The sequence below is a fragment of the Manihot esculenta genome, chromosome 8, assembly GCF_001659605.2.
Source record: "Manihot esculenta cultivar AM560-2 chromosome 8, M.esculenta_v8, whole genome shotgun sequence".
NCBI classification, from domain to species: domain Eukaryota; kingdom Viridiplantae; phylum Streptophyta; class Magnoliopsida; order Malpighiales; family Euphorbiaceae; genus Manihot; species Manihot esculenta.
In genome coordinates this window covers 35,057,846-35,083,214 of record NC_035168.2, presented here as the reverse complement: position 1 = coordinate 35,083,214, position 25,369 = coordinate 35,057,846, and the positions used below count along the sequence as shown (strand labels likewise).

The following is a 25,369-nucleotide window of genomic DNA, read 5'->3' as shown; positions in this document are numbered from 1 at the left end:
TCAACCTAAAGCGCTTCTATTTACAAACCTAATTAATAAAATAGTGAGGGTGCCTAGTGATATTATTGTAAAAATCAGATTTAAAAAAAAAAAAAACTTTTTGCAACGTTTAGTAAATCATACATAAAGATTAAATATAAAAAAATAAATTAAGCTATGCTCACATAGTGAACCACCCACTATAATTTTAAAATTATTATACTACTGCCAGCGATTATAAATTATTATTTTATATAATTTAACTGTAATCATAAATTAAAAGCAATTATATATATATATCTAGATTCGCTATTAAATATAAAATAATAATTTTTTTTTCGACAAATAAAAGATAGCAATTAAAATTATGATTTTATTGAATATAAAATATTTTTTTATTGAAATATATTATGTAAGTATATTATTATACATAATAAAAAATAAAATTTTATTAATAATATATGATTTTAGTATTTAGTCGTTTTAATTTTAAGCGAAATTATAAATTAATAATTAAATTTATTAATTAAAAAAATCATGTCGAAATCAAATTGTAATAATAAATACAACCAAATTAAGTGAAATTAAAAAAATATTTTCAATTCAAATTATCGTATTGGATTATTAAATATGTCGCCACATTCTCTTAAAAAATCACAATAATTATTTATATATGCAAAAATTTTCAACAAGGAAATGTAATTTTTCTAATGTAATTCTTTGGTTAAAATTAATTTATGCTATATCCTCTTAAGAATCTAAGAGAGCAAGAGAATAAAAAAAAAAAAAAATCAAAACAAAACCTCAAAGAGAGAATAGAGTGAGAAGCTTGATGCTAACGACATTGTAATTTGAGGGTCAAGGGCATCCGGCTGAATTTCAGGTGTCTCGGATTCGAAACTCCCCTCGTTCAATGTAATGTAATATGCCAAAAAAAAAAAAAAATGAAGAAGTTGATGGGACAGGAAAGAAGGAGAGTGTTGATGGTGTAGAGAGATTGAAAAGCAAACAATTAATCCAAGTGGCATAATTAGTAAAAGGGTATTTGCATTGCATGGACTAGAGTACAGAAGGAAACCTATCTAATCAAAGAGAAAAGCTTAAGGGCATCACACTCGAATCTCAAGCATAGCATGTGGTGTCGTGTGGTTAACACACACCCAGTTGCCCAATTTGACTTCATCCACAGCCAACCAACATGCCTTTGCCTCCCCACTACTTCACTTCACTTTCTAAAAGAAACCAATACATCAAAAGCTTTTCATTTCCTATACCTTATCATTGCTTGCTCCACTCCTCCCATTATTCTACTCTGCTAAAATTTTCCAATTTTCTTAGAAAATTGCTTTGATTTTTATAAAATTAATGAGAATTTTTGGGTTGTAATTATTTGGAGATGATGGGATGATTTTTTTTTATGACTTTAGAAGTTCTACCACTTATGGAAAAGGAGCCATCATAAGAAAAAGTATCCCAATTTCAACGTCGAGTAGTCGCGTAGCTAGGTCCTCATGATGGTGGTGGAAGTGGCCAATTTGGCTATAAAAGAATAAAAAATTAAAAAGAAAAAAGCAGAAGAAGCATAAAGTACCCAAAAAGAAGAATCAAAAGAAGCTAAGCAACAAATGTTGTCATTGCATACCAAATGTCATGACCATTTTTTTTTTCAAAAATAAACACAGGCAGATATTCAAAAATAATTTATCACATAGGAATCAAGTATAGAAAATATTGTCAAAACCATAATAATTTTTAAAAAGTCTTTAGTTCTATACAAGCATTCATATAAACATGACACTTTAGGTCAAGAGGTTCTTTAGCTCTTGTATGAATTGAAATTGAATTCATATAAACTCAATTTAAATAATTTTTTTTCACTCGTTTACTATATAAAAATGCAGAAATTCTACATGATAATTGTGAGATCTAGAGTTACTAAAATGGCAACATATGAATCTAGTTAAAGACTTTCAGTGGTAAATAAAGAGTTTTAGTAAACGAGGGTAATAATGAAGTTAAATAGTTTTTTAAGAGATATTATGGTTCGGAATTGCAAATGCAGTTAAGAGGTTGGAGAAGATAAAGTGTTATTCCCTTTCTTGAGGATAGAAGGAGTATATATACCCTAATTCGTATAAAGTACATGTGTGGCATGTCCTTTTAGAGTGGGTGGATGTTCAGACGGCTCATTAATAGCGACCAGTTGACTAAATTAATATTGAACCATCTAAGACTATGTTATTCTTGATACAGGTTACGTTAGGTTGTTATCACATGTACTTTAAAATTATATATGGTCATCTAAGATATGAAGACTTGAGTCCTCGAAAGTCAGGATTAGAGATGTTTGAATAAGTTTATGAAGGAGTTTGGGATCCTTCTCTCCCAAGCTCTTTAATAAAAGCCTAATCGGAATAACAAGATATTTTTTTAATAAAAGCCTAATCGGAATAACAAGATATTTTTGTCATAACGGTTAGATTACTGTAATAGTATACACATGTTTTGATATTAAATGATTTAAATTTACTATAATTTTAAATCACATCAATTTTATATTGAATTTATATATATACACTCGATTACATATAAAAATATATTTAAATTTTTATATCATCTAAAATTTTGAAAACTTTTAATGCCAAAATATTTTTAAATTACTAAATTATGAACTTATATTCATTTAATAATTATATATTTTATCCTCAATGAAGACAAAAAGAAAAAGAAGAAATAATGGAGAGAGGATTTTCATTAATTAATTCAAATGTAATATTTAAGCAGCATATCTTAAAAGTGGACATGTCAAAAGCACTAATTAAATTGATAGCCACTACTCCCAAAAAGAGATTGCTAATGTTTTATGCTCACCATTGAATCTAATAGAAAGTGATGGAAAAAAAATAAAAAGAAAAAACATGAAAATCAAAGATAAAGAAGCACTAGATTCTTCTTATCTTAAGAAATATTAAATTTGGACAAGAAAATAATGTTCCTATGACAACAAATGTCAACATAGAGAATACATAAAATATTATATATTTTTTATTATAAATTAATATTTATATTGCATGACTGCTACTCACAATAAATCTTTATTATAATAAAAAAAATCTATCAACAGATACTTCTACTAATTTTAATAATAATAAATTTTTAAATAAAATTTAACTATTATATTCACAATAACAAAAAATTTATTAAAATGAAATATGTAGAGTATGGAAGTAAATATCAGTAACTACTATAAAATAAAATATGTAAAGTATGAAAGTAAATATCAATAACTATTATAAAATAAAATACGTAGATTATGAAATTAAATATCAGTAACTATTATTGAAACTTTAATTTCTCACTATATTATAGATGACACACTATAAAGAGTATCATATTGAAACAGTCTAAATTGATTTAAATAATTTTTGAATTTATTTTTTATTTGATCCTAAATAGTTAACTTATATAATTTAATAATTTCATGCTAACAATATACAATTTCAATTTACCGTATTTCGTCGATGTGATATTTTTCTCCACAATGAAGCTGCTTAATCTCACACTCTTTCAAACCCATTTTCTACTTGACTCAAAATGTTCCATTTAGCCCTTTCCGTGCAGGTGTACTAGTTATGCGTAATTTGTCTAACTCTTAACTCTGGCTATGATACCAATTGAAATAAACTGTTTCAAACTGAAATAAATAACTTTTGAACTCACCTTCTACTTGATCCAAAATAATTAACTCAAATTATTTAATAATTTTATATTAGCTATTATAATGAAATTGTTGAATCTCTCACTTAGACAGTAGAAAAATAGAATGAAAACTTACATTATATATCAATTTGATTGCTACTAGTTCTCCACAATGAAGCTGCTTAATCTCACTCTCCCGAACTCATTTTCTACTTTACTCAAAATGTTCCACCTATCCCTTTCTGTGGTATACTAGTTCTGCACAATTTGTCTAACTTTTAATTCTGGTTATGATACCAATTGAAATAGACAGGTCCAATCTGATCTAAATAACTTTTAAACTCATTTTTCACTTAACCCAAAATAGGTAGTTCAAATTATTTAATAATTTCATACTATTTATTATATATAATTTCGATTTACAGTATTTTGTCGATGTGAAATTTTTTTCCACAATGAAACTGCCGAATCTCACACTTATACAGTAGAAAAATAGAATGAAAACTCGCATTATATATCAATTTGACTGCTATTATCACAATATGTACTTCTCCCGTTTTAATGGAGAAACACCATATCTGCATAGTAATTTTATATATAATTTTTCTTGTAATATCTTTAATTACCATAATAATAGTAGCGGAGAAAATTGATCCATCCATAAATAATAATTAAATTTGATATAATTAATAGGATGAGAATACCAAACAATAACTAAATAAAATTAATAATACGAAGGAAATTAATAAAAATATCACTTTATTAGAGTAAGTTAAAATCAATAAAATTATGGTGTGACATTGGGAATATGGGAAAGGATAATATTTAAAACTCATTAAAAAATAAAGAGGATGAAAATCGAATTGGAGAACTCAAAATCAAAAGCTAGCTAAGCCAAAATATCGAAATTGGCCATTCAAATTGTGTAAGGACATATATTTTTGTCTACTTAAGTAATCGAAGAATAAAGAATTATAAAAATATATAAATATATATTTTTTAAAGACATTCAGAAAATGGAAAAACCATAGAGCCCTAATTAATAAGGCCAATTTACATGTTTTTTTTTTTTTTTTTCTTTTTTGGCATAAGAAATGCTGACAAATTAAAGTCTAACACAGCAACCCCTTGAATGCTATAGTGTTTGTTTTTTGGACATTTCACGATAATGATGGTGAATTAATTACGCATTTATAATTCTTCAGGATTTGTGAGGTATGCAACTGTGAGGATAAACTTTTGGAAAAAAAAAATATTATTTATTTTTTATAATATAAAGAAATTAATTTATTAATTTTAAAAAAATATTAAAAAATTTATAATATTTTAAAAAGCTTATTAATTAAATTTTATTCATAAATTTTAAAGTGAATGACATTATTTTAATACTAAAAAAAAGATAAAATTTTAATTTTAAAATCATCTTTTTTTTATTGAGTAAATAATTAAAATATATTAAATTTTATCTTATTTTTTATTGTTAAAATTAATTAAAAAAATTAATTAATGAAATTTTAAAAATATTTTAATATATTTTTTCAAACATAAATGCCTCGGCATTGGGATCATGAGTCAAAGAGTTTGATCACATCTTTCAAGGAAACAAAAATCATCTTCTCTATCCGCCTTAATTTATGCCGTTTCGATGCCATATCAAAACAAATAAAATTATTTAATCACTTTTATTTTAAAAAGAAATATAATTATTTATTTAAATTATTATTATTTTTTCATATATTAATATTAAATAACTTAAAAATTAATAAAATATATATATATATAAAATAAGAATTAATAGTACTTTAAAATTCTCTCTATGATAAATAATTAAAATAAATAAATAATTAAATGGGATTCATTCCATTTTCATATAAAAAGTGCTTTATAGTACAAATAGGGTTAATCCTCCATGTGGTGGACCCCACGAAGTGTGTATAAATAATGACCTCATTGGAGTGTTCCTCTCTAATTCTCAAGGGAACTTGTTTCAATACCCAATTCTATTGTGTGAGCTTGCATAACATCGTCACCTCATAGTGTCGACATGGGTTGCCAAGAAGAACTCTTGATAGAAAAAATCTGCAGCTTCTATGATCAAATCTCAAGTCTTGAGAGTCTCAAACCATCCAAAGATGTCGACATGCTCTTCACACAGCTTGTTCTCACGTGCATTCCACCAAATCCTATTGATGTTAGCAAACTCTCCAAGAAAATCCAAGAAATGAGGTCTAAGCTCATTAGACTCTGTGGAGAAGCTGAAGGTCACTTAGAGAATCATTTCTCTACCATCTTGGGTTCTTTTGAAAACCCTCTTGATCATCTCAACATATTCCCTTATTACTCGAACTATCTCAAGCTTAGCCACCTTGAGTTCACCATCCTTAATCAGCATTACCCTCATGTCCCTAGCCAAGTTGCGTTTGTGGGTTCTGGTCCTCTTCCCTTAACTTCAATTGTTCTGGCTTGTAATCACCTCACCACCACCACTTTTCACAACTATGATATTGACCCATCAGCCAATTCTAAAGCCATTCGCTTGGTCTCGTCTCATCCTGATGTCTCCAAACGATTCTTCTTTCACACAACTGATATCTTGAATGTTGGCAATGGGCTGAAAGAGTTTGATGTAGTTTTCTTGGCAGCTCTTGTTGGTATGGACAAGGAAGAAAAGATTAAGGTCATTAATCACTTGGCTAAGTACATGGCTCCTGGGGCTATTTTAATGCTGAGGAGTGCTCATGGTGCTAGGGCTTTTTTGTACCCAGTGGTGGATCCTTGTGAACTCGTTGGATTTGAGGTTCTTTCTGTGTTTCATCCTACTGATGAAGTCATAAATTCAGTTGTTATCGCTCGTAAGCATCAAATGTCTATACAATCATCACCAATAGATCATCACCAAACTCTTGTCCCTAATATAATACAGCTGCCTACCAAATGTTCTGAGATCGAAGCTTTCAATCCCCTTAACCATGGAAACATGGGTGAGGAATTGGCCATTGAGGAGCAACTCTAATAAAATTCTCTCATCCCTCTCCCTCTCCCTCTCTTTCTCTATCTCTGTCGAGAGAATCTTCATGGAGACTGGATCTTTATATGTAGTATCTTGTATCAGGATCATGAATGTCTAACATAGACCGGATCGGATTTAGTTTTGGATAGTTTATGTTAAGTGTTTTCTTGTTTTTTTAATAACAACAAAGATAAAGAGTCACCGGATTCTTCTTATCTTAAGAAATACAAAATTTGGACAAGAAAATAGTTTTGGCATGGCGACAAATTTCAACATAGAAGACATCGAAATTGGCCATCCAAATTGGCGAGGACACAGATATTTTGTCTACTTAAATAATTGATGAAGAATAAAGAATTAAAAAAATAGAAAAAGTGGAATAAGTTAGTGCCCTAAATGAAGCCAAAACATCTTTTTCTGTTGCATTTGTTTTTGGGCATCTATGAAGAAATCATGACAAATTAAATGACATCTCCCAGAAATCAAAGTCTACCACACAGCCCCTTTGAATACTATGGTGTTTGTCTTTTGCCATTAACTGTTGTCACCTAGCTAAAGTCGACCAGGAGATATTAACAATACCAAATATGGAAAATTTTTATCTGGACGGTGTTGATTCTGGTCCCAAATAAATAAATAAAAATATTTAAAATTTTTTTAAAAATTATTCTTTAATTTTGTATTATAAAAAAATTAATTAATTAATTTTTTTAATAATTTTAATTGTTAAATATTTTATTATTTGATTTATGTGATTTGTAACATTTTATTAGTTGATTTTTAATTTTATAAAAAATTTATTAATTAATATTTTTATATTAAATATATTTTAAATTTTTTAATAATATTTAATTATTAAAATTAATAAAAAAATTAATTAATAAACTTTTTAAAATATCAAAAATATTTTGATATATTTTTTTAAATAAAGAGAATTTTTTATAATATAAGAATTAACTAATAAATTTTCTTTAAATTTTCATAAAAAAAACTACTGACTGTATTTTACTTCATGAATAACCGAATATACACAAATTTTTCACCATTAAACGTTTATTTAAGTTATAGACACTGTAAAATTTATTTTACTTTCAAACGCAGAATTTAATTTTAATTTTTGAAAAAAAATATCATTAAAAAGATGGTTGTTAATTTTTTTATAAACTATAAATAAATAAGAAAAGAAAATTTTTTATTCGGATGTTTATATATTTAGCTAACATAAAAATTATTAATTTATTTTTTATAAATGAGAAATTAATTATGATTGTAACATATTAATATTTTTTAATTGATTGGTTGTATATATTTAAATATATATTCGAGTGTGTTGGAAGAATTATCCGTATGAGAAAATCTTGATGTATTATTTTATAATTTCTGATGGGGATTTATTTTCCCTCTCTTGACTGAAACCAATGGTAACTATATTTAATTTTTATTATTTCTTTTCCTTGGTAAGGTAGGGTAAGACAAACTGACTTTTTTTTTTTTTTCATTTAAAATTGCCAGAAGGCTAACGTGAACCGGGGAGATGTTGATTGTTATCACTAAAGCCGATCATAGTTTTTGATTTCGAATTAAATTAAAAAATTCTATGGAATTATATTAAGATTGAAAAAAAAATAATTAAAAACTGAATCATATCAAATTGAATTTATTTAATTAGTTATTTAATTTTAATTTAATTTTGTTTTTTTATCAAAAACCGTAAATAAAATCATATGAAAACTATACTAAAAAATTAATATTATATATATATATTTAAATGATTTTAGTAATAGTATGAATATATTATATAATTTTAGTAATATATTTTATATTTATATAGTTTTAATATAATTTTATAATTTATATTATTAAAATTATAAGATTTTATTTAATGGCTTTAAACTTTAATTTTATACATTGTTAAATAATATATAATAAAAAGTCATAAATAAGTAAAGGTATAAACAAAACAGTTATTTGAGATTTATTTTAAATTTGTGTATATATACCCTCTCTCATTATTTTTATATTTAATATTATCAAATTATTTTTATAAATTAAATTATTATATAATTTAAATATAACTCTCTCTTAACTATTAAATAATTACTAAAAAATATTATAAAATAATCATTTAATTTGATTAATTATTAAAAATTCTAACAGTATAATTTAAATGATTTAATTAATTAATTATAATTTATTATATATATATATATTATATTAATTACTTTTTTTTTTTGAAATAAGGGGTTGGGGGAGTCGAAGCTTAGACTTTTCAAGGCTACAGGATGCACTTTCCACCAGTTATAGTGTTTAATTAATTATAAGAGTGAATCATATATTAGTAATATAATATATCTGTTAGACCTAAATGTCCTAATCCTTGTTTTGATGATTAATAAACAATTGGTGTGCTACTAATTATCTTCAAAGGTGTTTTGTATTGAGCTTGCAGGTCCCTTATTAAAATAAATGGAATTGCTTCAGTCACAAAAGTGAAAAGTGCTAATTATGGAAGCATACTACAAGAAAGGGATTATAAAGTATTTTCTTTCTTATTATACGTTGTCAATTTATTTATTGTGAATTTCAAGTAATTAATTGTGATGGCTCAAGGTTTCCTTCTTTTCTAAAAGTTTTTTAGATATGGCCATTTTTTTAAAGTACTTGACTTTTAGGGACTAAAATGAAATTTTCCAAAAGAAGTGATTTTGAAATTATTCTTTATCAAAATGAAAGATCTAAAAATATACATTACAAAAATTCAAATGGATTGAAAAATGGAATTTTATAGCCTAAGTTATGATTTTTCAAAGATTTAAAGAAAGATTTTTGTGCCCCCTAAACACAACCTTCGGCTTCCGAAAGTCAGGGACAGAAACGAAAGTCCCATATGTTCGGCCGCCGAACATTGACTTTCGGCCGCCGAACATTGACTTTCGGCCGCCGAAAGTGGATTTTCAACCAGCCCCCTAATGTGCAATCTTCGGCTTCCGAAAGTGAGGGACAGAGACGAAAGTCCCGCACTTTCGGCCGCCGAACTTTTAACCTTCGGCCGCCGAAAGTATGTTTTAAGTCTGCCTCCGAAGCCAAAAGTTCGGCTTCCGAAAGAGAGGAACAGAGACGAAAGTCACCCAAGTTCGGCCGCCGAACTCTGACCTTAGGCCGCCGATAGTTCTTTTTTAAAGGAATAGTTTCTTCACCTCAAATGGTTCGGCCGCCGAACTCTAAGCTTAGGCCGCCGAACCTGAGTTTTTCTGGGCACGGTATAACGGTTATTTCTGAACATAAACGGCTCTATTTGCATTTAATGCATCCCCAACGGCAATATTTATGATAGAACTATAAATACAACTTGCTTTTGATGTGAAGAGGTTACAACAACCATCTAAGCAAACATTTATTGAGATTACAGCGTTTTTCATTCTCTCTCTCTCTAAACCTTGAGCCAAGGCATTAATTTCTTGAAAGCTTGTTTTTGAGTTGTAATTGGTTGGCTTTTCAGAGTGAGTAAAGGTTGTTGAGAGATTCTGTTGTTGTGAGTGTGGCATTGAGCAAAGAATTGCTCTTGAGTGAAAAAGAGATTTGTAAAGAGCAAAGGCTTGCTCTAAGATTGTAAGGGTTTTAATCTTCACCCAAAGAAGATTTGATAGTGGAGTTGAACTCTCAAGGTGGACCTTGAGGAGAGGACGTAGGCTTGGGATAGCTGAACCTCTATAAATCCTTGTGTTGATTATCCTCTTCCTTATTGCCTTCTAATTTGTTCTTTTGCCTTAATTTTTTTTATAAACCCAATTCACCCCCCTCTTGGGTTGCCTCAAGGGACAACAAGTGGTATCAGAGCTAAGTCTCCCTATCTTGAAGATTTAATTATCTTGGAGTAAAGATCAAATGGCAGCCCTCAATTCTCAAGAAGGTCAATCGGTTGTGAGACCACCCTTCTTTGATGGAAATGACTTTCTATATTGGAAAAATAGAATGTATTATTTCCTCAAATCGGAAGGAGTTGATTTGTGGGATATTGTAGAGAATGGTCCCTTCTTTCCCACAAGAGTGATAGATGGAAACCAAGAGCAAAAACCTAAGAGTGAATGGAGTGAGCTAGAGAAGAGAAGAGTAGCCCTCAATGACAAAGCCATTCACATCTTGTTTTGTGCTCTTAGTAGAAGTGAGTACAACAAAGTATGCATGAAATCCACCGCCAAGGAAATTTGGGATGCTTTGGTTGTCACTCATGAAGGCACCAATCAAGTCAAGGAAAATAAGATGGAATCCCTCATCTATCAATATGAGTTGTTCAAGATGAAATCCGATGAAACTATTAGTCAAATGTATGATAGATTCATTGAGATCATTGGAAGGATGAAATCTCTTGGGAAGACATTCACAAATGAAGAGTTGGTGAAGAAAATTCTTAGATGTCTACCTAAAGAATGGCTACCAAAGGTAACTTCTTTAAAGGATGCCAAAGACTTGAGCAAAGTGCAATTGGATGAACTCTTGGAGAATCTCATTGACTATGAGATGACTCTAAAGAGAGAGCAAGTGGAGGAACCTAGCAAGATGAAAAAGAACATTGCTCTAAGGGTAGCCTCCGAAGATACTAGTGAGGAAGAAGAAGAGATAAGTGAGGAAGAACTAGCCTTGGTAACTAGGAGAATAAGGAAGTTGCTTCTACAAAATAAAAAGTTCATCCCAAGGAAAAATTTTAGAAAGGAAAAGGGTGAATCAAGCAAAAAGGAAGTTGTCATTTGCTATGAGTGCAATAAGCCGGGTCACTACAAAGTGGATTGCCCCAAGTTGAAGAAGCCTATCAAGAAGTTCAAAAAGAAGGCCTTCAAAGCAACATGGGATGAGTCAAGTGATACCGAAGAGGAGGAGGTTGGTGATGAAATTGCCAACATGTGCTTCATGGCTCTAGAGGAAAGCTCCAATGAGGTAACCATACTTAATGACTCTACTTTATGTGATGGTGTTGTTGAGTTTTCATATGATGAACTTGTAGGTGCTTTAAAATTGATGAATGATGAGCTTGAAAAGAGTCATAAGAAAAACAAGTTTTTGAAATGTGAGTTAGCTAGCTTGAAAAAGGAAAGTGAGACCTCACCTAAGGAACCTTTACCCTCAAATGATTCTTTACAAAAATCCTTAGATGAGCTCTCATTAGAAAATAAAAAGTTGAAAAATGAAGTCCTTGAGTTGAAAAATTCTCTTTCAAAATTTTTAAAAGGCAAGGACAAACTTGATGAAATTTTAGACTCTCAAAGGTCTCCTAGCATCAAGTATGGCCTTGGCTATAATAAATCAACTCAAGCAAACTTTTCTAAAACCGTTTTTGTTAAAGCTACTAACTCACATGAACCTAAGATTTCTAGCTCAAATGGAAATGTGCCTAAAGCCTCTACTAGTAATATGTCTATGAAAAATGCACATGTACACCAATCCACTAGTTACAACACTCATATAAGACACACACCTAGGCAATTTGCATATAAGAGAAATGATCATTATAGAACACACACTTCTAGTTCACAAAATCACCACTCTAATCATATCTCTTATTCACATGCTTTTAATAAACAAAGGAGAAATGGCCACATGAGAACTCAAACACACTCACTCACCTATGGACCTAGAATAAGAAGGTTCAATGGTCATTGTCACTATTGTGGCAAGTTTGGTCATACCAATTATAAGTGCACTATTAGAAAATTGCATCTTGGATATGGTAGCATATGGGGATTGGATAGTGGAATCACTAACCCCCAAGGACCCAAGTACATTTGGGTACCTAAAAGTGTTTGAATTCCTTTTTCTAGGTGTGCTTGAAATCCTCAAAAATTGAAAGCAAATGGTATCTAGATAGTGGATGTTCAAGGCACATGACCGGAAATTCAAGCCACTTCATCTCTCTTGAAAAGAAAGACGGAAGTGGACAAGTAACTTTTGGAGACAATGGAAAAGGTAAAATTGTTGGCATAGGTAAAGTCGGTAAGGAAAACTCTCCTATTCTTGATAAAGTTCTATTAGTTGATGGTTTGAAGCATAATTTATTAAGTGTAAGTCAATTATGTGATAAAGGTTGTAGAGTTATCTTTGAACCAAAATCATATTTTGTTTCTAGAATGTCGGATAACAAAATATTGTTTGTAGGTGAAAGAGTTGAAAATATTTATCTTATTGACTTACAAGCTATGACTAACCAAGATATGAAGTGCTTTGTGTCTATTAGTGATAACTCTTGGATTTGGCATAGAAGGCTCTCTCATGCTAGCATGGATCTCCTCAAAAATTTAAGCAAAGATGAGCTAGTTGATGGCCTTCCAAAGATCAAATATGAAAAGGACAAAGTATGTGATGCATGTCAAATGGGTAAGCAAGTTAAGAGTTCCTTTAAAGCTATTAATAAGGTAATCTCTTCTAGACCTTTGCAACTCTTGCATATGGATTTATTTGGTCCAACTAGAGTCGCTAGTCTTGGTGGCATGCATTATGGTTTTGTTATAGTTGATGACTACTCTAGGTATACTTGGGTTGTGTTCCTTGCTCATAAAGATGATTGTTTTGATGCTTTTAAAAGTTTTACAAAGAAAGTTCAAAATAAAAAGGGTTTTCAGATCTCTTCAATAAGGAGTGATCATGGTAGAGAATTTGAAAATGAAAAATTTGAAATCTTTTGTAATAAGTTAGGGATCACTCATAATTTTTCATCTCCTAGGACTCCCCAACAAAATGGTGTTGTTGAAAGAAAAAATAGAACTCTTTTAGATATGGGGAGGACTATGTTAAGAGAATATAATTTACCTACTTATTTTTGGGCGGAAGCCATAAATACGGCTTGTTATGTTTCAAATAGAGCTTTAATTAGACCTCTCTTAAATAAGACTCCTTATGAGCTTTGGAATGGAAGGAAACCTAGAGTTAATTATTTTAGAGTTTTTTGTTGTAAATGCTTCATATTAAACAATAAGGATAATCTAGGCAAATTTGACTCCAAAACCGATGAAGGTATCTTCTTAGGATACTCTATTTCTAGTAAATCATATAGAGTATTTAATAAAATAACCTTGATAGTTGAAGAGTCAATGCATGTTGTTTTTGATGAATCTAATCCCTTTGCTCCTAGAAAGGAGGTATCTTGTGATGATGATCTTGTAGGTAACCTTGATGAGTTGACCTTTGAAGATCCTCAACCTCATGGAGATCAAAGTCAACCCAAGGAGGATTCAATTGAGGCAAAGGAAGATGAAATTGGACTTCAAGAGCAACAAATGCAAATTACACAAAGTCAAGGAGTCCAACATGACTTGCCAAGGGATTGGGCCTACAAGAAGGATCATCCCAAGGATCAAATAATTGGTGATGCATCACAAGGGGTAACTACTAGATCTTCTATTAGACATGTATGTAATAATATTGCATTCATATCTCATATAGAACCTAAATCTATAGATGAGGCTATTAGTGATGAGAGTTGGGTTCTTGCTATGCAAGAAGAACTCAACCAATTTGAAAGAAACAAGGTTTGGACCTTAGTTTCTAAACCAAAACATCACCCCACCATAGGCACCAAATGGGTGTTTAGAAATAAGCTTGATGAAGATGGCAATATCATTAGAAACAAAGCTAGGTTGGTAGCTAAAGGCTATAACCAAGAGGAGGGCATAGACTATGATGAAACATTTGCCCCTGTAGCTAGATTAGAAGCCATTAGAATCTTGCTTGCATATGCATCATACATGAATTTTAATCTCTTTCAAATGGATATGAAAAGTGCTTTTTTAAATGGTTTTATTGAGGAGGAGGTTTATGTTGAGCAACCTCCGGGGTTTGAAAATCATGACCTTCCAAATCATGTTTTTAAATTGTCTAAAGCCTTATATGGTTTAAAACAAGCTCCAAGAGCTTGGTATGAAAGACTAAGCAATTTTCTTTTGCAAAATGATTTTTCAAAAGGCAAAGTGGATACAACACTCTTTGTAAAAAATCATGAAAATGACATCCTTGTAGTGCAAATATATGTTGATGATATCATATTTGGTGCTACTAATGTGTGTTTGTGTGAAGAGTTCTCAAAAGTTATGAAAAGTGAGTTTGAGATGAGCATGATGGGAGAACTCAAATTCTTCCTTGGGCTTCAAATCAAACAAGCTAAGGATGGCATCTTCATCAACCAAGCCAAATACACCAAGGAGCTAATCAAAAGGTTTGGAATGGAGAATAGCAAGCCAAGTAGAACTCCAATGAGCACAAACACCAAGCTTGACAAGGATGAAAAGTGTAATACCCGGCATGTTTAGACATCGCAATTCCTACCGTCCGATGGAATCTAGGATGTCAAAGCATCCCTGAAGGGTAGAGTGAAGGTTTTCTAAAATGTTTTTACATGTTTTAAGCTTTTGTTTTAGAAAAGAAATGAGTTTTGAAGAGAAAAGGCTAAGGAAGTCTTTGCCACTTTTGGCCCCCGAAAGTTGAAGTTCGGCCGCCGAAAGTACCCCATGTTCGGCCCCCTAAACTCTAATGTTCGGCCTCCGAAGGTGGTGAGGTGTTGCATGTAGCTTTAGCCACCAAATGTGAAGCGGTGGTTCTTTGTTAAAGGTGCTTTTGGCCGAGAAAGGAGGTGCTTAAGCTTTCCTTTGGGTCAGAGACATGTTCATGCTTCCCCTTAGTGACTTACCTAGTTTCTCATCAAATCTGTCAAAGAAAAACAAGTTTAAAGTGAGTTTAAGATAGTTTTGAGAAGTTGTGGAGTTTAAGAACTTGTGAAGCTTGAAACTCCATCTCTTCAAGTTTGGAGTCACACCAGCCTTTGTTCTTCAAGAGGTAAGTGTGAATCCTTAGTTTTTATCATGTTTTACATAAGCTTGATGAAGGAGAAGGGGAGTTATGCATGTGTATGCATAAGTTGTGCATAGTAGGGTGCATAAATCGTTTATGCTATATGTATGCTTGATGTGTGTTGTTGGTTGGAGTTTTAATGTGGTTTAAGACTCCTATATGCATGATTAAGTGTTAGAGCATGTTTGGAGAGGTGGGATGCATGTTTGGAGGGTTGGTGTTTGGATGGCATGGCTGTGCACGAAGCTGAGTTCTGGATGAACTCAGGTTCGGCCGCCGAATGTGGGAGTTCGGCCGCCGAACCTCTTCTGAAGGCAGTTTTGGCTGCCTAAGGTTGCCCCCGAACATTTGGACTTTCGGATCTGTCATGCACATTCGGCCGCCGAAGGTGCCCCCGAAAGTGCCCTGTCCAGCTTTCCTTTGCATGTTTTCCATGGTTGTTCTAAGGTGTTTTAAGGGGTTTTTGGGGAGATGTTTAGAGATATGTTAGAGTATGTTTGGTCCCTCATTTAAGTCTATCTGTGTAGGCACAGACCAGAGGAACCAGAGAGTTCAGCAGTGAGTACCGTTTCAGGAGCCTGCAGAGTCAGTCAGAGTCAGTCAGAGGTGAGTGGAACTACACTTAATTCTTTTAATTACGAAATGTAATGTTTTTAGCATATTTCATTCATCATGAGTATGCATAGGATGATTGCATTAGAAATCACGAATATGTTGCATTGCATAGTTAATTGTTGATGTGGGTGAATGCTGAATGATCCAATAGTCCCAGACAGGAAGTCCAGGACCCCATTCTACGGCCTGGCAGGTATAGAGAGTTCAGGACCCCATTCTACGGCCTGACAGGTTTGTTTTTGTACAGGAAGTCCAGGACCCCATGCGATGGCCTGACAGATTTATTATTTATACAGGAAAAATCCAGGACCTCATCAATGGCCTGGAAATTTAAAATATGTGTGTATGTATGTATGGATGTATGTATGCATTACAGGAAGACCAGGACCCCAGTCGACGGCCTGGCACGGATTAGATACTGGGACTATGTGGTGACAGGTTTACCCTAGATGTGAATTGTCTGTGATATGATGCATTCCATAAGATCATGTTTTAATGACAGGTTTTATTGTTCTACTCACTGGGCTATAGAGCTCATCCCTCTCCCTTATTCCCAGTTTTGCAGGTTTCAGTATACAGGTTGTACAAGGGCAAGTCAGAGGTGCATAAAAAAAATAAAGAGCTTGTAATAGTTAGAGTGGATATGTAATATTAAAGAGATGTATTAGTTGTGTAAATAGTTAAAGTGTGCTTGACTTAGTTATTCTATTTTATAAGTCTTTTGTATACATGATCAAGTTATATAACTGTTTTACAACCAGGTGAAAAACCAGGCTTAACAGGTATGATTTAACCCATCTAGAGCAAGCTCTAGTCAGGGGTACAGAGTACAAAGTATAGAGATTGTGCATGCACAGGTTAAGCCATAGTTCAGAGAAAGAAAAGTTTTTATTTTCACAGAAAATATATGATCATGTATGAGTTTTTACAGGTACACAGAGAGTATAGCAGGCTTGCTACGGGTTCTGGCGGCCTTATGCCGACCTGAATCCTAGCGCCGGTGACGGTCCATTTCCGGGTCGTTACAGAGTGGTATCAGAGCCCTAGGTTCACATGATCAGACCTATAGAGAGAGTGTCGGGCTCATAGAGGATAGAATTGGTCAAGCACAATAGGAAAACATGTCCACTCGGATAGGATGTTAGTCCTGTCTTTTGATGTTATGATATGCCATGAATATGCATGTGTATTATTGACATGTGCTGTATATATGCTGATGTGCTATATTGTGTGTTTTGTTCTCAGAAAGTTAAGATGCGAGGAGCTCGTCGATCAGTTCGATTGACTAGAGATCCACCAGAAAGTGAGAGAGTAGATGCTCAACCTCCTGTTTTGCCAAGGGCAAGATCTCAGAGATCAAGCAGGGAGGGTATGTCAATGGACCCTAGAAGGTCTTTAGACGAGAGCAGAAGAGGCGTTGTTAGGGGAGGAAGATCGGAGGAAGTGAGAGAAGCTATGGAGGTAGAACAGGCCCTGGATGAAAGCATGGGTATTGGTAGGTCTGATGAGGGTATGGGAGAGTTTCAGGGAGGCACTCAGGCCTCGGGGTTTGGTTATCCATTCTCTTTTCAGGACCCAGATTATTCAATGGGAGATGTGTCGGAGTACTCCAGTTACATCCCATATTCTCCTTACATGCCATACATACCTCATTATGATCCACCATATCCCATGTATCCACCCTCACCTGTGCATCAAAGTATAGCGTATCCAGAACAAGATGAACCAGTACCTCCACCACAACCAGAACCAGTAATTCAGATACCTCGACCTCATTTACCCGAGAGAAGAAGGGTGAAAATGACAGAGTACCTGAAATTGGATGCTCCTAAGTTTAACCCAGGAGATGATCCATTTGAATACCTCAGATCAGTCAGGATGATAACCAGTGAGTTGGGAGCAGATGATTGTAGAGCCATTGAAATGGCAGGGTTCACACTTAAATGCAAGAAAGCTCAGGAATGGTTTAAAAACTATGTGGAACCCAGGATGGCCAGTATGTCATGGGGAGAGTTCGCCAATGAATTTGCAGGGTGGGCTTTTCCTGACAGTTCTAGGGAGATGAAAGTAGTGGAATTTGAGCAGTTGAGACAGACAGATGAAATGAGTGTTGATGAATTTACAGACAAGTTCCTGGATTTGCTTCAGTATGTGGGTCAAGCCTATGATACTGATCAGAAGAAGGCAAGGAGATATACTATGAGACTTCATCCCAGGTATTCTTCCTTGATTCTTCCAGCAGAAAAGGAGAGTTTCCACTCTATAGTGGATGCAGCCAGGAAAATGGAGGCAAGTTCCAATATTCAGAAACAATCAAGAGCACAGGCTTCGAGTTCTAAGGCCCCTAGTACAGGTACGTCAGGCAGTAAGAGATGGGACAAGGCAAAAGGAGCAAAGAAAAAGTTCTGGGGTAAAGTTAAGTTTGGTCTGGGTTTTGGTAGTGGCTCAAGCTCTGGCACAGCTAATCCAGTATGTCAGAGATGTGGAAGACCACATAGGGGAGCTTGTCAGTTGGGATCTACAGCTTGTTATAGATGTGGACAGGAAGGGCATATTGCTCGGTATTGTCCTCAGATGACTTTTATGGCACCATCTCAGCAGATGAGTTCAGGCAGTGTAGTACAGCCAGCAGCTCCAGTCATGCCTCAGAGTAGTGGCAGAGGTAGAGGGAGAGGGGCAGCCTCTACTTCAGCAGCAGGTTCCCGAGGTGGAAATCCGGTAGCCCCAGCACGGATTTTCACTGTGACTCAGGAGGAGGCTAACACGTCAAACACAGTGGTGTCAGGTAATCTCATCATTAGGTGTTCTGATGTGTATGCTTTGATGGACCCCGGTGCTTCTCATTCCTTTATTGCTTCGAGAGCCATAGAGAGATTGGGTTTGATCATTTCTGAGTTAGAGTATCCTCTCTGGGTCAGTGGACCCAAGTGTGACCCATCAGTGGCAGTGTCAGTCTGTCGTTTCAGTCCAGTGTTCATAGAGGGTAGATGCCTTCCAGCTGACCTTGTGGTTCTAGACTTGACTGATTTTGATGTCATTCTAGGGATGGATTGGCTGTCTACATATGGTGCTAACTTGGACTGTAGAAATAAGATAGTTAGTCTCAGAGACCAGGATGGGTCAGAGTGTGTCTTCAGAGGAGACAAGAGAGGTACACCCAGAGGTTTGATTTCAGCCCTTCAGGCTCGTCGTTTGCTTAGGAGGGGTTGTCAGGGGTTTCTAGCTCATGTGAGAGAGCTAGACAGTCAGGTTAGAGAGCCAGCTTCGATACCAGTAGTCCAAGAGTTTCCAGACGTTTTTCCAGACGAACTTCCAGGACTACCACCTGATAGGGAGATAGAGTTTGAAATTGAATTGTTGCCTGGTACTAGATCTATCTCTATTCCTCCCTATAGGATGGCGCCAGCAGAGTTAAAAGAATTGAAGGAGCAGTTGCAGGACTTGGTAGATAAGGGTTTCATCCGCCCTAGTACCTCACCTTGGGGTGCTCCAGTGCTTTTTGTCAAGAAGAAGGATGGATCCCTCAGACTTTGTATCGACTACAGACAGTTGAACAAGGTCACTATCAAGAATAGGTATCCCTTACCTCGGATTGATGATCTATTTGACCAGCTAGCTGGAGCAGGTTGTTTTTCTAAAATAGATCTGAGATCCGGATATCATCAGATGAGAGTCAGAGAGACAGATGTGCCTAAGACAGCTTTCAGGACCAGATATGGGCATTATGAGTTCTTAGTAATGCCGTTTGGGTTGACTAACGCCCCTGCAGCATTCATGGATCTCATGAATAGAGTTTTCAGCGAGTATCTGGATCACTTTGTTATTGTTTTCATTGACGATATTTTAGTGTATTCCAGAAATGCAGAGGAGCATGCCCAGCATCTGAGAATAGTTCTGCAGACACTGAGAGAGCGTGGATTATATGCCAAGTTCTCAAAGTGTGAATTTTGGTTAAGGAGCATTTCCTTCTTGGGACATGTAGTATCAGCAGAAGGGATTGAGGTAGACCCCAAGAAGATAGAGGCTGTAACTAACTGGCCCAGACCCACTACAGTAACAGAGATTAAAAGCTTTTTGGGACTGGCAGGTTATTACAGGAGGTTCGTTCAGGACTTCTCGAAAATAGCTGCTCCTATGACCAAATTGACTCAGAAGAACCAGAAGTTTGTCTGGTCAGACCAGTGTGAAGAGAGCTTTGAGAAGCTCAAGAGGAGATTGACCACAGTACCAGTGTTAGCTCTGCCTGTTAGTAATACAGATTTCACAGTGTTCTGTGATGCGTCTCGAGTGGGATTGGGTTGTGTTTTGATGCAGAGAGACAGGGTGATTGCTTATGCTTCTAGACAGTTGAAGAAGCACGAGTTGAATTACCCCACCCATGACCTAGAGATGGCAGCAGTTATCTTTGCACTCAAGATGTGGAGGCATTACCTCTACGGGGTTAAATGCGAGATCTTCACTGATCATAAGAGTTTACAGTACATCCTGAGTCAGAGAGAGCTGAATTTGAGACAGAGAAGATGGGTAGAATTGCTCAGTGACTATGATTGTAAGATCCACTATCATCCGGGTAAGGCAAATGTTGTGGCAGACGCCTTAAGCCGGAAGTCATTAGGCAGTCTATCCCAGATAGCAGCAGAGCGGAGACCAGTGATGATGGAGCTTTATAAGCTCATTGATGAAGGGTTACAATTAGAGTTGTCTGATACAGGTGCGTTGATAGCACAGATGAGAGTGACACCTGTGTTTCTTGAGCAGATAGCTCAGAAACAGCATGAAGACCCTGAGTTGGACAAAATTGCCAAGACTGTTCAGTCAGGCAATAATGCAGAGTTCAGATTTGATAGTCAAGGGATCCTTCGTTATGGGAGTCGACTTTGTGTACCAGATGATAGTAATCTGAGGGAAGACATTATGAGGGAAGCTCATAATGCAAGGTATAGTATTCACCCAGGAGCCACCAAGATGTATCGAGATCTGAAGAGGATATATTGGTGGCCAGCTATGAAGAAAGAAGTGACGCAGTTTGTGATAGCTTGTGAGGTTTGCCAGAGGGTGAAACTTGAACATCAGAAGCCGGCTGGAATGCTTAACCCACTGCCGATTCCAGAATGGAAATGGGAGAATATAGCTATGGATTTTGTTGTGGGCTTACCGGCAGCGTCCAGCAGGATAGACTCCATATGGGTGATTGTGGACAGACTCACGAAATCTGCTCATTTTCTTCCAGTACGGAGTACCTATTCTGTGGATAAGCTGGCACAGGTCTATGTGGACGAAATAGTAAAGTTACATGGAGTTCCAATGTCTATAGTCTCAGACAGAGGACCTCAGTTCACCTCCAAATTTTGGCGAAGTCTGCAGAGTGCGATGGGCACGAGGTTAGATTTTAGTACTGCTTTCCACCCACAGACTGATGGGCAGACGGAGAGGACCATCCAGACCATAGAGGATATGCTCAGAATGTGTGTGTTAGACTTTGGCGGTTCTTGGAAGCAGCATCTACCTTTGGTAGAGTTTGCTTACAATAACAGCCATCATGCTAGCATAGGGATGGCTCCTTATGAAGCATTATATGGGAGGAAATGCAGATCACCAGTTTGCTGGGAAGAGGTAGGAGAAAAGGCTATTGCAGGGCCAGAGTTGGTAGAGATTACCAGTAGAACAGTGCATGTCATCAGAGAGAGGATTAGAATAGCTCAGAGTAGACAGAAAAGCTATGCAGACATTCGTAGGAAACAAATAGAGTTTCAAGAAGGTGAGTGGGTATTGCTGAAGGTGTCTCCAATGAAAGGAGTGGTTCGTTTTGGAAAGAAAGGTAAGTTAGCTCCACGGTACATTGGACCCTTTGAGATTTTACAGAGGATCGGAAATGTGTCGTATAAGCTGGATTTACCTACTTCCATGGAGAGAATTCACCCGGTATTTCATGTTTCTATGCTACGGAAATTCATGTCAGATCCGAGTAAGGTTCTTAGTGAGCCTGATATAGAGGTCCTTGGAGATCTCTCATATATAGAGCAACCAGTACGGATTCTTGACACACAGATCAGACAGCTAAGGAACAAAGAGATTCCGATGGTGAAGGTTTTGTGGAACCACCATAATTTAGAAGAGTGTACCTGGGAGACGCGAGAGTCTATGCTTCAGCAATATCCATATCTGTTTTGAGGTTAGTTTCCTCCTTTTTATGTGTTTATTGTTTTAGAAACATCCGAGGACGAATGTTCTTAAGGGGGGGAGAATGTAATACCCGGCATGTTCAGACATCGCAATTCCTACCGTCCGATGGAATCTAGGATGTCAAAGCATCCCTGAAGGGTAGAGTGAAGGTTTTCTAAAATGTTTTTACATGTTTTAAGCTTTTGTTTTAGAAAAGAAATGAGTTTTGAAGAGAAAAGGCTAAGGAAGTCTTTGCCACTTTCGGCCCCCGAAAGTTGAAGTTCGGCCGCCGAAAGTACCCCATGTTCGGCCCCCTAAACTCTAATGTTCGGCCTCCGAAGGTGGTGAGGTGTTGCATGTAGCTTTAGCCACCAAATGTGAAGCGGTGGTTCTTTGTTAAAGGTGCTTTTGGCCGAGAAAGGAGGTGCTTAAGCTTTCCTTTGGGTCAGAGACATGTTCATGCTTCCCCTTAGTGACTTACCTAGTTTCTCATCAAATCTGTCAAAGAAAAACAAGTTTAAAGTGAGTTTAAGATAGTTTTGAGAAGTTGTGGAGTTTAAGAACTTGTGAAGCTTGAAACTCCATCTCTTCAAGTTTGGAGTCACACCAGCCTTTGTTCTTCAAGAGGTAAGTGTGAATCCTTAGTTTTTATCATGTTTTACATAAGCTTGATGAAGGAGAAGGGGAGTTATGCATGTGTATGCATAAGTTGTGCATAGTAGGGTGCATAAATCGTTTATGCTATATGTATGCTTGATGTGTGTTGTTGGTTGGAGTTTTAATGTGGTTTAAGACTCCTATATGCATGATTAAGTGTTAGAGCATGTTTGGAGAGGTGGGATGCATGTTTGGAGGGTTGGTGTTTGGATGGCATGGCTGTGCACGAAGCTGAGTTCTGGATGAACTCAGGTTTGGCCGCCGAATGTGGGAGTTCGGCCGCCGAACCTCTTCTGAAGGCAGTTTTGGCTGCCTAAGGTTGCCCCCGAACATTTGGACTTTCGGATCTGTCATGCACATTCGGCCGCCGAAGGTGCCCCCGAAAGTGCCCTGTCCAGCTTTCCTTTGCATGTTTTCCATGGTTGTTCTAAGGTGTTTTAAGGGGTTTTTGGGGAGATGTTTAGAGATATGTTAGAGTATGTTTGGTCCCTCATTTAAGTCTATCTGTGTAGGCACAGACCAGAGGAACCAGAGAGTTCAGCAGTGAGTACCGTTTCAGGAGCCTGCAGAGTCAGTCAGAGTCAGTCAGAGGTGAGTGGAACTACACTTAATTCTTTTAATTACGAAATGTAATGTTTTTAGCATATTTCATTCATCATGAGTATGCATAGGATGATTGCATTAGAAATCACGAATATGTTGCATTGCATAGTTAATTGTTGATGTGGGTGAATGCTGAATGATCCAATAGTCCCAGACAGGAAGTCCAGGACCCCATTCTACGGCCTGGCAGGTATAGAGAGTTCAGGACCCCATTCTACGGCCTGACAGGTTTGTTTTTGTACAGGAAGTCCAGGACCCCATGCGATGGCCTGGCAGATTTATTATTTATACAGGAAAAATCCAGGACCTCATCAATGGCCTGGAAATTTAAAATATGTGTGTATGTATGTATGGATGTATGTATGCATTACAGGAAGACCAGGACCCCAGTAGACGGCCTGGCACGGATTAGATACTGGGACTATGTGGTGACAGGTTTACCCTAGATGTGAATTGTCTGTGATATGATGCATTCCATAAGATCATGTTTTAATGACAGGTTTTATTGTTCTACTCACTGGGCTATAGAGCTCATCCCTCTCCCTTATTCCCAGTTTTGCAGGTTTCAGTATACAGGTTGTACAAGGGCAAGTCAGAGGTGCATAAAAAAAATAAAGAGCTTGTAATAGTTAGAGTGGATATGTAATATTAAAGAGATGTATTAGTTGTGTAAATAGTTAAAGTGTGCTTGACTTAGTTATTCTATTTTATAAGTCTTTTGTATACATGATCAAGTTATATAACTGTTTTACAACCAGGTGAAAAACCAGGCTTACAGAGGTGCATAAAAAAAATAAAGAGCTTGTAATAGTTAGAGTGGATATGTAATATTAAAGAGATGTATTTGTTGTGTAAATAGTTAAAGTGTGCTTGACTTAGTTATTCTATTTTATAAGTCTTTTGTATACATGATCAAGTTATATAACTGTTTTACAACCAGGTGAAAAACCAGGCTTAACAGGTATGATTTAACCCATCTAGAGCAAGCTCTAGTCAGGGGTACAGAGTACAAAGTATAGAGATTGTGCATGCACAGGTTAAGCCATAGTTCAGAGAAAGAAAAGTTTTTATTTTCACAGAAAATATATGATCATGTATGAGTTTTTACAGGTACACAGAGAGTATAGCAGACTTGCTACGGGTTCTGGCGGCCTTATGCCGACCTGAATCCTAGCGCCGGTGACGGTCCATTTCCGGGTCGTTACAAAAAGGGTAAGCCAATTGATGAAAAGCTCTATAGAGGTATGATCGGAAGCCTTTTATCTAATACCCGGCTCGAGTCCGGCATCGGAATTCCTATAGTCCGGTGGAATCTCGGGTGTCGGAACCCTCGAGAAGGGTAATACATATGTTTTCCAAGGTATTTTCACTTGTTTTCATGTTTTGAAGTGTTAAAAGACTTGAGTTTTGAAAGAAAAGCAACAAGGGAGAAATGCAAAGGTTCGGCCGCCGAAGGTCACTTTCGGCCGCCGAACATTGCATGGTTGCGGCTTCACGTTCGGCTGCCGAAGGTGGTCTGGCCAGCCACCTATAAAAGGGCCAAGGGTCGGTGGAAGGAGGATATTTCTCCTCCACTTGCAGCCAGAGGTGAGTTCCAGCCTCTCCTACGTTGACTTTCATGTTTTCCATGATTTTCATCAAATCTTTCAAGAGTTTTAAGAGTTTTGGTGACTTATGAAGGTTTTGAGCAAAAGAACCAAGTTTTGAAGCTTGGAGCTTTGGAAGAGCGTTTCTTCATATCTCCACGTTAGGATCCTTCATCCTCAAGTTGTGTAAGAGGTAAGTGAAGATCCTAAGCTTCTTTGATGATTT

General features: G+C 35.6%; 1 protein-coding gene across 1 annotated transcript; it reads left to right on the top strand.

Moving 5' to 3' along the window:
- Positions 1–5,643: 5,643 nt before the first annotated feature.
- Positions 5,644–6,903, top strand: LOC110620263 (nicotianamine synthase). The gene has a single exon (XM_021763926.2). It carries the CDS (start codon positions 5,723–5,725, stop codon positions 6,689–6,691), a length of 969 nt encoding a protein of 322 aa, XP_021619618.1. The 5' UTR covers positions 5,644–5,722; the 3' UTR covers positions 6,692–6,903.
- Positions 6,904–25,369: the final 18,466 nt, after the last annotated feature.